This window comes from Acanthopagrus latus, chromosome 12 (assembly GCF_904848185.1).
Source record: "Acanthopagrus latus isolate v.2019 chromosome 12, fAcaLat1.1, whole genome shotgun sequence".
In the NCBI taxonomy this organism is placed as follows: Eukaryota; Metazoa; Chordata; class Actinopteri; order Spariformes; family Sparidae; genus Acanthopagrus; species Acanthopagrus latus.
Window position 1 is genome coordinate 25,854,183 of NC_051050.1, and position 12,263 is coordinate 25,866,445.

General features: G+C 43.4%; 1 protein-coding gene across 1 annotated transcript; it reads right to left on the reverse strand.

Moving 5' to 3' along the window:
* Nucleotides 1-250: 250 nt before the first annotated feature.
* Nucleotides 251-7,746, reverse strand: LOC119029682. Its single transcript, XM_037116726.1, has 4 exons — nt 7,741-7,746; nt 6,964-6,995; nt 2,769-4,385; nt 251-1,878 (listed from the first exon to the last, which is right to left on the reverse strand). The coding sequence occupies exons 2-4, from the start codon at nt 6,972-6,974 to the stop codon at nt 276-278; spliced, it is 3,231 nt and encodes a 1,076-aa protein (XP_036972621.1). The 5' UTR covers nt 6,975-6,995; nt 7,741-7,746; the 3' UTR covers nt 251-275.
* Between the last annotated feature and the right edge of the window lie 4,517 nt (nt 7,747-12,263).

Consider the following 12,263-nt stretch of genomic DNA (forward strand, 5'->3'; position numbering starts at 1 on the left):
TTACGTTAGCTTGTGTTGGTGACACTTGATGAGCTGGTGTTAACAACTGGATGCTTTCAGTTCAGATGTTGATTCATTGTTGACATGCTGTTGTGGTATACCAGTTCTGCTTTGAAGTAGACATGTTGCACTTTGTTATCTTCATTCTTAAGTGTGAAATGATCCCAAACTTTGGACATTCTCAGACTTTTTGTGATGTTTTGTGATGTTTCAATATTTGTATCAACCGTGTGAAGATGTTTTCCACACTGTCTGCTCTCTGTCATGTTCTCCACTCACATTACTTCTTTAGCAGTCACTATTTCTCTGTATCGCATCGCTGCTCTGGTTCTTTCATCCACTCGACTCTTCATCTCCTCCAGTTTCTGGATCTTCTCTGTGTCTCTTTTCTTCTCCATCTTCTCAATCAGGAAGTCCAAGTGGACATGAGTGGACAGTGAATCAACTTTCAGAGCGATCTGCTCCAGATTGACAACATGCTGGAAGGATTCATCCAACATCTGATCTTTATCTTTCTCAAGTTCTTTCATTTCCTTCTGTAGTTTTTCCAGAAGGCTTGTTTTCTTGTCACACTCTGATTTCTCCTTTTCATACTTCTTCTTCACATCTTGTAGGTTCTTTTTAACTCTTCTTGTCTCGGTCACATAGATCCAGTTTTCTTTCACATGATCTGACACAGGACACTTCCTGGTACATGAAGTGCAGCGGCCATCTTTCATGACCTCACAGTGTTTTGGATACCAGGCCAGTGTGCATCCAGGATGGTGACAGTTCTCCTCACAGACTGTACAGCAGACAGCTCCTCCATAATTTAACCACAACGCCCACCACCTCCTCCCAGCACTGATAGTTTCTTTCTCTTTGTAGACTTCATCAACTTCTATAGTGAACTTCTCATTATTCTTCATCTCTTCTTCATGTTTCTTCAGAGCTTCCTGGGTCTGTTGGATTTCTCTCTGTTTCAGTTCAGTTAACTGAATCCTCTCTGTCAGGTTTTGGATGCAGGCTGTCAGTCTGATTCGTGAATTCAGAACCTCCACAGTTGTTTTCAGCTTTTGTGGTTTAGTTTTTTCCAGAAAGTCTGTGAACTTCTTCAGTCCTCCAGTTGTTTCTGTAAATGCTTGCTGAAGCTTATCTGTGTCCTCTGTCCTGTCTTCATGCTGGCAGTTATCAAACAGGAAGTGAACCAGCTGATTCTTTTCATCTTTGGCACATTTAATGTTTGCAGCCTCGAGAGCTTTCAGAGCGTTTTTATGTGTTGTACCACTTGAGTGTGTGATGAGGGCGACGATGTTCTGCTCCATGTTTTTTCCAAACAGAGACACCACTGAATCAAAGATGTACATCAGTCGATCATCCAGTCGATTCTCAGCTGCTTTCAGCACCAGACCCACTGCATTAATCTCATGAACTCCATCATCTGAGCGGAACCAGTCTAATAATCTCTCACTGACTGCAGCATCATGTTCAGTCCCTCTGGTATCTCCGTATCCAGGAGTGTCGATGATGGTCAGAGAGTAGGGCAGAGTTTTACCTTCACATCCAAAGATCTGGTACACAAACACATCTGATGTCTGACTCTCTGTTTGGTTTCTCTTCTCGTCCTCTACAATCTGAAACCAAACATCATCCTCCCACTTCACTCCCATGGTGTAGTTGACCAGAGTGTTGATCAGAGCAGATTTTCCTGTTCCTGTTTCTCCAACAAGTAAGATGGTTCTGTTTGTCTGGTTCACATCTTTTTCACCAAGAGTCATTCTTCTTAGAGATCCAATCTCCTCTTTCTTTGGTCTCAGCTGGTAGACAGCAGGAGATCCTGAAGGGACAAGACGACTCTTAGAGATGATGTCCTCGTATTTCACTGAGCCTTTTGTTTTCCTGCAGAAGAAGGAGATCATTTAAACATTTAATATCATGTTCAGACTTCAGCCTCCCCTCATTGTACGTCTCAAATGTGTTATTTTATGTTAATTGTGAAAAAGCTAAATGAAATAAATTAGAATAAAACTAATAAAGCTTCTATTTTCTGATCTGAACAGAACATCATGTGACAGCTGTATATTAAAGTGTTCTGGTGCTGTAATGGACCTCTCCTGATTTTGAGAAGGTATTAAAACCCTCTGAAGTCAAACACATGGAATTGAAAGTGATTTACAGAATGTATGAAACAATAAACAGGGTTTACATCTTTAAACACTTCAATCAAATCACAACATTAGAAACTATCTGAAAATGGTTTGAGGTGAAAGTTGGTTCCAGTTTTAAAGGCAGAACTTTGCTTTAAGTTTCCACATTTAGCTTCATTAGCAACAGAAACATGTAATAAATGGTTTTCTAGCATTCTGTGATGTAGCTGTCAGCACATACAGGATCAGTGGACCCGCCCATCTACAATAGATAAAGTCTACCACTAGGAATTAACATCTGATGGTTTCACTCCAGCTGTTATTGACTTTTCTTTGCTTGGTCATTACATGTTCTTGTCTAAAGACACTTTGTTCTTCTCTCATCCAAATGTGACTTTGTGTTAAATGTGTGATATAGAGGAGGGAGCTGTTGTATTCAGCATGAAACACCAGGGGGCGTCCTCACTCCATTTAATGCAGAGCTGTTAGCTGTGGTGATCACATTTCAATGTTCTGATGAAGTTATCACATCAACACTTTATACAAACACACTCAGCAACATGTTGTCATGTTTCAACATTTATATCAACTGTGTGAAGATGTTTTCTACACTGTCTGCTCTCTGACATCTTCTTCACTTACTTCATTATTGATCCTGAAACTTCTCTGGCAGCTGATGTTAGTTTATTAGAACAGTACTGCAGCGCTGCTTTAAATTGTTTATCTTCCTCCACTCGTCTCTTCATCTCTTCCAGTTTCTGGATCTTCTCTGTGTCTCTTTTCTCCTTCATCTTCTCAATCAGGAAGTCCAAGTGGACCAGAGTGGACAGTGAATCAACTTTCAGAGCGATCTGCTGCAGATTGACAACATGATGGAAGGATTCATCCAACATCTGATCTTTCTCTTTCTCAAGTTCTTTCATTTCCTCCTGTAGATTTTCCAAAAGACTTGTTTTCTCGTCACACTCTGATTTCTCCTTTTCATACTTCTCTTTTACATCCTGTAGGGTCTTTTTAACTCTTCTTGTCTTGGTCACATAGATCCAGTCTTCTTTCACATGATCTGACACAGGACACTTCCTGGTACATGAAGTGCAGCGGCCATCTTTCATGACCTCACAGTGTTTTGGATACCAGGCCAGTGTGCATCCAGGATAGTGACAGTTCTCCTCACAGACTGTACAGCAGACAGCTCCTTTATAGAACAACAACCCACCAGCACTGATAGTTAGTTTCTCTTTGTAGGCCTCATCAACTTCTACAGTGAACTTCTCATCTTTCTTCATCTCTTCTTCATGTTTCTTCAGAGCTTCCTGGGTCTGTTGGATTTCTCTCTGTTTTAGTTCAGTTAACTGAATCCTCTCTGTCAGGTTTTGGATGCAGGCTGTCAGTCTGATTCGCTCATTCACGTCATCCCTGGTTGTATTTATCTTTTGTGGTTTCGTTTTTTCCAGAAAGTCTTTGAACTGACTGATTCCATCTGTTGTCACATCCCATGCACTTTTTAAAGCAGCTTTAGTTTTCTTTGTTTTCTCTCTGGTCTGATGGTTATTGAACATAAAATGAAGAAGATCATCGTCCTCGTCTTTGGCACATTTAATGTTTGCAGCCTCGAGAGCTTTCAGAGCGTTTTCAGGTGTCAGACCATCTGAGTGTGTGAAGAGGGCGACGATGTTCTGCTCCATGTCTTTTCCAAACAGAGACACCACTGAATCAAAGATGTACATCAGTCGATCACTCAGTCGATTCTCAGCTGCTTTCAGCACCAGACCCACTGCATTAATCTCATGAACTCCATCTGCTGAGCGGAACCAGTCTAATAATCTTTGACTGACTGCAGCATCATGTTCAATCCCTCTGGTATCTCCGTATCCAGGAGTGTCGATGATGGTCAGAGAGTAGGGCAGAGTTTTACCTTCAAATTCAAAGATCTGGTACACGATCACATCTGATGTCTGACTCTCTGATTGGTTTCTCTTCTCCTCCTCTACAATTTGAAACCAGACATCATCTTTCCACTTCACTCCCATGGTGTAGTTGACCAGAGTGTTGATCAGAGTAGATTTTCCTGCTCCTGTTTCTCCAACAAGTAAGATGGTTCTGTTTGTCTGGTTCAGATCTTTTTCACCAAGAGTCATTCTTCTTAGAGATCCAATCTCCTCTTTCTTTGGTGTCAGCTGGTAGACAGCAGGAGATCCTGAACGGACAAGAAGACTCTTAGAGATGATGTTCTTGTATTTCACTGAGCCTTTTGTTTTCCTGTAGAAGAAGGAGATCATTTAAACATTTAAGATCATGTATCAATTTTCATGTATCAAACATGTTGTAGTATAGCTCAAAATCAAGAGCTTGTTATGTGTAAAAAAAATATATTTCTTGTGTGTATACACTGTAATGAGTTTATAACTTTATTTGATAAGTTGGCCTAAATGAAAATAAATAAAATAGTCTTAACTCAATAATACATGAATTTTCAACAGATATTTCTGCCTTAAAGTGAAACTCTTGCCAAAAAGCAACCAAAGCAACCTTTGCAGGCTTGAGGAGTGGTCCACCGTTACTCTCCTGCCTGTTACGTCACACTCGGGGATCGGCACTTTATGTCTGCATGACAGCGGCACGCCGGAGTTGCTACTGCTAACATGAGTTGTCCAAAAACTTTCTTTTGTCTTCTTTTGTTTGTGTACTCTGTGTACACAAACAATGTTGTCAGTGCTGGTGTTCATGTGTAGAGACCCTGGTGATGCTACCAGCAAAGTTTCATGTTGTGTCGAGACTTCTTACTGTTTTAAAATTGTGATTTTGATGCTAGCATTAGAGTGCCCCTGCACTCCATTGAAAATTATCTTGCCCAAAAACGAAACTACGGTAAATCTTAAAAGTGCCTCTTCCGTTGTAATTGCACGTTTACATGAAGGTTTGACTCATATTCAATCACAAATAAAGTTGCGCTTTATATTTTTATGGGCTGCGTTTTGGCGAGAGTTTCACTTTAACTTGACGTGGAAGTGTATTCAGTTAGCAAATCTTTCAAATCTGTGTCCATGTTTGTTAAAAGCTTAGTACAAGGCTGACCTGCTTGGACATGTACAGACCATGCACATGCCTGTTGGAAGCATAAGGTTGAAAGACAGGACTGAGCAGAGCACAGAGTTGGAGAAACACGGTTTGCAAACTTTGCGGTTTGGTGAGTACAGTTTTGACTCACAGCAGCTAATAACTGCATCGGCAGACATTACAAGAAATCGTTTTACACAAGACTAGATGTTTTTTCTCGGTCAGCAGTGATAATGTGTAAGCTAGCATTAATGGTAGTTATTAAGTCTAACATTAGTATTTAAGTTTTGTTTTATGGTGGCAGGTGTTAATTGGCACTGATTTTCAGTAGTTTTAACTTGTTTTAACATGTTTCTTTCAAATTTATATAAAATTTGTAGTTGTGTTGAAGGATTGAGTAACAATAGCTTCATGGCTAGGCTGTTGTGGCTGACCGAGCACACATTCAATTTGTTAGTCAGCCATTGCAACAGCAAGTGCAGTCTAAAAACTGTGTCGACGAAGCAAATATTGTTTAGATGCCACAGGAGTGGTCATGAGTGTGCAGCATGAGTGTGCAATTTCACACTGCCCATTTCTTTGCAGTAGTTTGAGTGCATTTTCTCTTGTTTTTCATCTTGAATAGTCAAAAACAGTTAGATAAAATTTACTGTTCTTAAGTTGCACAGGTTGTAGGCACCACAGCCTTCTGAATGCTCTAAATTCAAGTAACCGCCAGTTTTTAAAATTAAGTGGACCTGTAAAATTTGCAAATTTGAGGAGGATGTGTTTGAATAAACAGATCATACTGTTCATACTGGAATTTCAATGTGTGATTTATTCAGACTTAGATAAATAAATCTTGTATTAATAAAAAACATGAAGGTAAAAATTTGTATGGACGTTTCTGGGTAGAATGAAAGGAAAAGAAATATGTTAGAATGACTAAAAGGAGTAATTTTGACATAATTAAAATTAAGTTGGTTCAACTTAAATAAGAGTGTAGAGGACAAGGAAACTCATGCTTGTACTAAATTAATTGAGTTTGCCTAACTAGAGAAGTTTTGTGGCATGTACTCAATATTAACTATGTTGAAATAACTTAAAAATATCCATGCAAATTGTTACATCAATTTTTTATGTTGAGTCAGCACATCAGTTGTTGTGAATAAGGAGAAGGTGAAGCTGCTCTATAAACAGGTCATGAATGATGAGACAGTCAAACAGCGTCTCTATAAAACATGTTGTCAGTGGAGACGTGATGATTGTTGAACACTGAACATTAACACTCGAGGCACAAACACTGAACGACGGCACGTCGTGTTCACCTTCTTCTTTCAGTCACATCTGCTGGATGTCGAGTGTTTTGCTGCTGATCCAGAAAAGTTTCAGGTCTGACAGTCAGATTGTTGTTGTGACTTTTACATGAAGTGACTCGAGTGTTGATTCAGACACGAGACCAACATGTTACATTTCTACCACATTAACATCCAGCAGTGCATGTGTGTCTTTCCCCCGTCTGTCTCTCTGCAGGCATCATGTTCACATCAGTGTAGTTGTGTTCAACCTTTCTTCACTTCTGCAACACTTACAAACTGATATTTAACTACCAGAAAACAGCTCAGCAGAATAATGAGTGTTCAGGCTGAACACACTGTGACCTCCATCAACATGTGCTGCTGTTAAAGTCATGCACATGTCACTGTGTTGTGTGTGTACAGACTGCTGTGTATATGTGTGTCTGCAGCTTCACTTTACTGTCTGTCTGAATTCACTTTTAAAGGTTGGTTGTGTTACTCACCCTGTTGCCATGGTGACGTCTGGTGTTGGTGTCTGGAGAAACAGAATCAGAACCAGAACTACATTTAATTCATCTGTAATGAAGGAAAATTGCAGAGGAGGAAGCACAGACAGATACATTCATAAATGCATTTAAAAGCTAATGAATGAATAAAGAAAGTAAAACATTTAATGTAAAGGGATATAAACTAGAAGTAGAGAATTATCAGTTCTGTATCGTGACTGAGAACCGTCATCAACATATAAACAGAGAAGTTAATACAAAAGTGAAAAAATACAGAAGATCATTCATGCCTCCATTTAGTTTTAATATTGATTTTACATTCAGTGACATATTGTATCACCACATGTTTCCGTCAGGGGTTCAGTTCAGATCCATTGAAACTTAATTGGTTTTGACTAAAGTTGGTCCACTCATGTGTCGTGTACATGAGGGCGTGTTTTGGACGTTTCCTCTTGGCGAGCACTTCTCATCTTTACATCCGGTATGTTGTTCTGTTATAAAACTACATGTCAACACAGAGGTCTTCATAATGTGTGAAGAACTTTAAATCCAAAAGAGACAGATTCTAAAATGTCTCCTCTTCACATAAAAACATTCACTCAACAGACTTTTTCTTCACTTTTAAAACTTTTCTTCAATCATATAATAATATAAGTTATGTTGAGTGACTGTTTCATTTGAAGAGTTTCAGTAGTCTAAAATCCTGCACATTTTCAACTATTTAATAGTTTCTACCTCAGCTTGTTTGACTTGTACATATTGAATTGTTCCTACCTGCTGCAGGCGTCACAGAGCTGTCTGATGATCAGGAAGCAGTGAGAGCAGACAGCATCTTTATACCAGCATGAAGGGTGGATCCTCTGTGGTCACATGACTTCACAGAAACAGCCTCAGATACAAGAAACGTCCTGTGCAGAGACGGCAGTGAGTTCAGTTTCTCTGTGCTGTGTGAGAACATGAGCATCACTTTTTCTTTAACGTGTTTTGTTGAATGTTTGACTCCAGTATCTGTGTGACTTCCACAGTGAATAAAAGTTAGTGGAACAAACATGCTGGTTTCCTCACAGCTGCTCTCAGACAGACACTTCCTGAATGTGGCCAACATCACAGACACGACTCTGCTGCAGACACCTCGCTCAGAGCTTTGTGTTTTTCAGGTCAGTTCAGTGTAAGCAGGTCCTGATGGGTCTCATTATGTCCCAGTGAGTCTCATGTCTGTAAGTCAAACACATGTTATATATGAGTGGATCCAAGTGGACTTTCTATCAGCTCTGACATCCATCCATGTTCTACACGTGTCAACATGAAGGAGGAAAAACCCACAAAAACATTTAGAAAGAGAGACTCAGTTCAGAGTAGAACCGGACCAGAAACCACATGAGGACGATTAGACCAGAACCAGAATGTGGTCCAGTCCAACAGACTGTGACTCAGGAGGCTGAGCAGGTCGTCTGCTGATCAGACGGGTTGGTGGGTCTGTATGATGGACTCTAACTGCAGTGTTGAGTTAAAATATCTGTGCTGCACTCTTTATCTCTTTATCTGGATTAAATACTTGATGAAGTCTGGTGAGACTGTATGTGTGATACAAACTTGATTCACCCGTCAGCTACATGATGTTTTATTGTTGTTGAACTTTTCATGGAAACATAAGTAACTTTTAGAATCAGCTGACATCATACAGATGTTGAGTGTTTATCTGCTGCTGTTTTCCTCCACAGCTGCTTGTTGATCAGGACAGTGTCACTCTGCTGTCTGTGCTGCTGTTGTCAGTCTGTTTCAGTCTGTTCAGGTAAAACACACCTGATATCACTTCTGATCATCCTCCAACCAGGTTTCAGGTCGACTATCATCTAAAATGTGAATCATACCTGTTGAGTCAGTTCTTCCACAGGTCTGTTTGGATCAGGTCTAAAATGTTGAACTGGTGGTGTAGTGTCTAAAAACCTGATTTGTAATACCATCACCCTATTTAGAGGTTTTCAGCTGTTCTGTGTGTGTAGAAGGAAAGTACCTGGAGATTAAAACTGCTAAGAATGAATCAATCAAAAGATGATCATTGCCAGATGACACCCAAGTCCCCAGGAAGGGAGGGGGGGGGAAAAGTGGGTGTCTGGATTCATTTTAAAAACCTTATTTGGAAGATATTTCACCAGTATAACCAAAACAGGGGGGTTAATTGTGGATGAGGGTATTGATCAGGCCAAAAATAAGGAGGATCCAAGGGCGTGGAAACCCCCAGAATAGTATGTAAAGGGAAGCATCAGACAGAGAAATCAGTTCATCCCGGGAGAGCTCACTGCATGTATCTTGCTGTGTGAAATAAATACCTTTGACCTGAAGACCAGCTGTTTCATCCTTGAATTAAATCTCCACCTGTGAGTGTTTGCTTAGTAAAAAGTCAGTTAATTGCTAATATGGACAAGTAGTTTTGTCACTACAGTGGAGACACTGAAACATGATGAAAAATCAAAACTATACAAAAAGCAGATGTGAGGAAATGTTTAAAGTTTCTCTTTTTGTTTCTCAGTGATCATCTTTTATAATGGCTCTTGTTTTCTATAAGTTCACATCTCAAATGGTTTCCTGTCAGTGAGAAACAGAAAGTCCTTCAGTGACGCTGGTAGTATTTGTTGATTGTATGAAGTTGGCACACAGTGACAGTCTAACCAGTCAGTGCAGATTGGAACGTTGGTACAGCAAATATTTAGTTATTCCATTGAACTGAAGTTTCGTCTGTCTTCTGTGGTCCAATGAACTCCGACTGGTTAGACTGTCACCGTGTGCCAACTTAATACTAACAGCAAACACTACCAGTGTCATCATGACATCAGACACTGAGGGACTTTCTGTTTCTCACTGACAGGAAATCGTTTGAGATGTGAACTTGAGATGTGAAAAACAAGAGCCATAATAAAATATGATAACTGAGAAACAAAAAGAGTGTCAGGTCAGGGTAAAAAAGGGGAAAACTATAGAAGGGAAAGGAGGACCCAAACGCAGTACACACGGGAGGCGAGGATAAGGGAACAAACAAAAGGCGAGCTTTATTAAAAAGCTGATTACAAAAAACCAAAAGCAGACAAACGGTCAAAAGGCAAAGTAGCAAACAAAACCAACAAGGCAAAGTAGCAACAAAACATCAAGACAAAGTAGCAAAATAAACAGTTCAACAAAGTGCAAAAAAAAAAAAAGGCAAAGTACAAATCAAACATGGAAAACTCAAAACCAAAAAACATACCAAGCATGGACAGGAGCCAAAAAACCGCAAACAGAAAACAATGACTGGACCAGGAGACCGGTGACCAAGACGTAGGCGCGGTCTCAGACTCGCCGGAGGGCGGCGACGAAGACATAGGAGCGGCCTGGAACTCACTGGAATCCGGCGATGAAGGCGAAGGCGAAGGTGCGGGCTGGAACCCCCTGGACGCTGGCGACGTAGACGAAGAGGAAGACGAAAGCGAAGGCGTGGGTGCGGGCTGAGACCAACTGGAGGCCGGTGGCGAAGGCGTGGACTGAGACCCATTGGCGACCAGACCACTGGCTGGGAAACCCTCAAGGGTCTTGGCCGGACCAACGACGGAGTTTTGCCGGGAGCTGGTGGTCTGAGAGCCGATGAAGGGTCTCTGGCAACAAACGGCCGGGCCTCCGACCGAGGTGCAGACACAGGACTTGGCATGGGACTCGGCCGGACCTTCGACCGAGGTGCAAGAGCAGGCACAGGACTTGGCATGGGACTCGGCCGGACCTCCGACCGAGGTGCAAGAGCAGGCACAGGACTTGGCGTGGGACTCGGCCGGACCTCCGACCGAGGTGCAGGAGCAGGCACAGGACCTGGCGTGGGACTCGGCAGGACCTCCGACCGAGGGGCAGGAGCAGGCACTGGACCTGGCGTGGGACTCGGCAGGGCCTCCGGCCGAGGAGCAGGAACAGGCACTGGACCTGGCGTGGGACTCGGCAGGACCTCCGACCGAGGGGCAGGAGCAGGCACTGGACCTGGCGTGGGCCTCGGCCCGTCCTCCGACCAAGGAGCAGGAACAGGCACTGGACCTGGCGTGGGCCTCGGCCGGTCCTCCGACCGAGGAGCAGGAACAGGCGCTGGACCTGGCGTGGGCCTCGGCCGGTCCTCCGACCGAGGTGCAGGAACAGGCGCTGGACCTGGCGTGGGCCTCGGCCGGGCCTCCGACCGAGATGCAGGAACTGGCCTCGGCCGGTCCTCCAACCGAGGTGCAGGAACTGGCCTCGGCCAGTCCTCCGACCGAGGTGCAGGAACAAGACTTTGCGTGGGCCTCGGCCGGTCCTCCAAACGAGGTGCAGGAACAGGCCTCGGCCGGTCCTCCGACCGAGGTGCATGGACTAGACTTGGCGTGGATCTCGGCCGGTCCTCCAACCGAGGTGCAGGAACTGGCCTCGGCTGGTCCTCCGACCGAGGTGCAGGATCTGGCCTCGGCCGGTCCTCCGACCGAGGTGCAGGAACAGGCCTCATCTGGACCGCCGACTGAAGACCACTGGCAGGTGTCGACCGGACCGCCGACTGGGGGCCACTGGCAGGTGTCGACCGGACCGTCGACTGGGGGCCACTGGCAGGTGTCGACCGGATCGCCAACTGGGGGCCACTGGCAGGTGTCGACAGGGTTGAGACTGAGGCCTGGGCTGAGAGCTCGGCTGTGGCTGAGGCTGAGGCCTGGGCTGAGAACTCGGCTGTGGCTGCGGCCTGGGCTGGGCTGGGAGCTCGGCTGTGGCCGCGGCCTGGGCTGGGAGCTCGGCTGTGGCTGTGGCTGAAGCCACCAAGGCCTTCCTGAGGTTATCTAGATCTGCTATCACCTGAGCGATCCAAGGGAGTTCCTTCAGCCAAGGCCTAATAAATAGTTCTTTGTCATAGTCTGCTATGGCCTTTAGCTTCTCCCCTGTGTCAGCCTGGCAGCTCAGAATCTCCACCAGTTTGTTCCCCAGCCTACAAATTAGTATACTGTCTGGTAGGTCCATTTCAGGTCCAGTCATTCTGTCAGGTCAGGGTAAAAAAAGGGAAAACTATAAAGGGAAAGGAGGACCCAAACGCAGTACACACGGGAGGCGAGGATAAGGGAACAAACAAAAGGCGAGCTTTATTAAAAAGCTGATTACAAAAAAACAAAAGCAGACAAACGGTCAAAAGGCAAAGTAGCAAACAAAACCAACAAGGCAAAGTAGCAACAAAACATCAAGACAAAGTAGCAAAATAAACAGTTCAACAAAGTGCAAAAAAAAAAAAAGGCAAAGTACAAATCAAACATGGAAAACTCAAAACCAAAAAACAT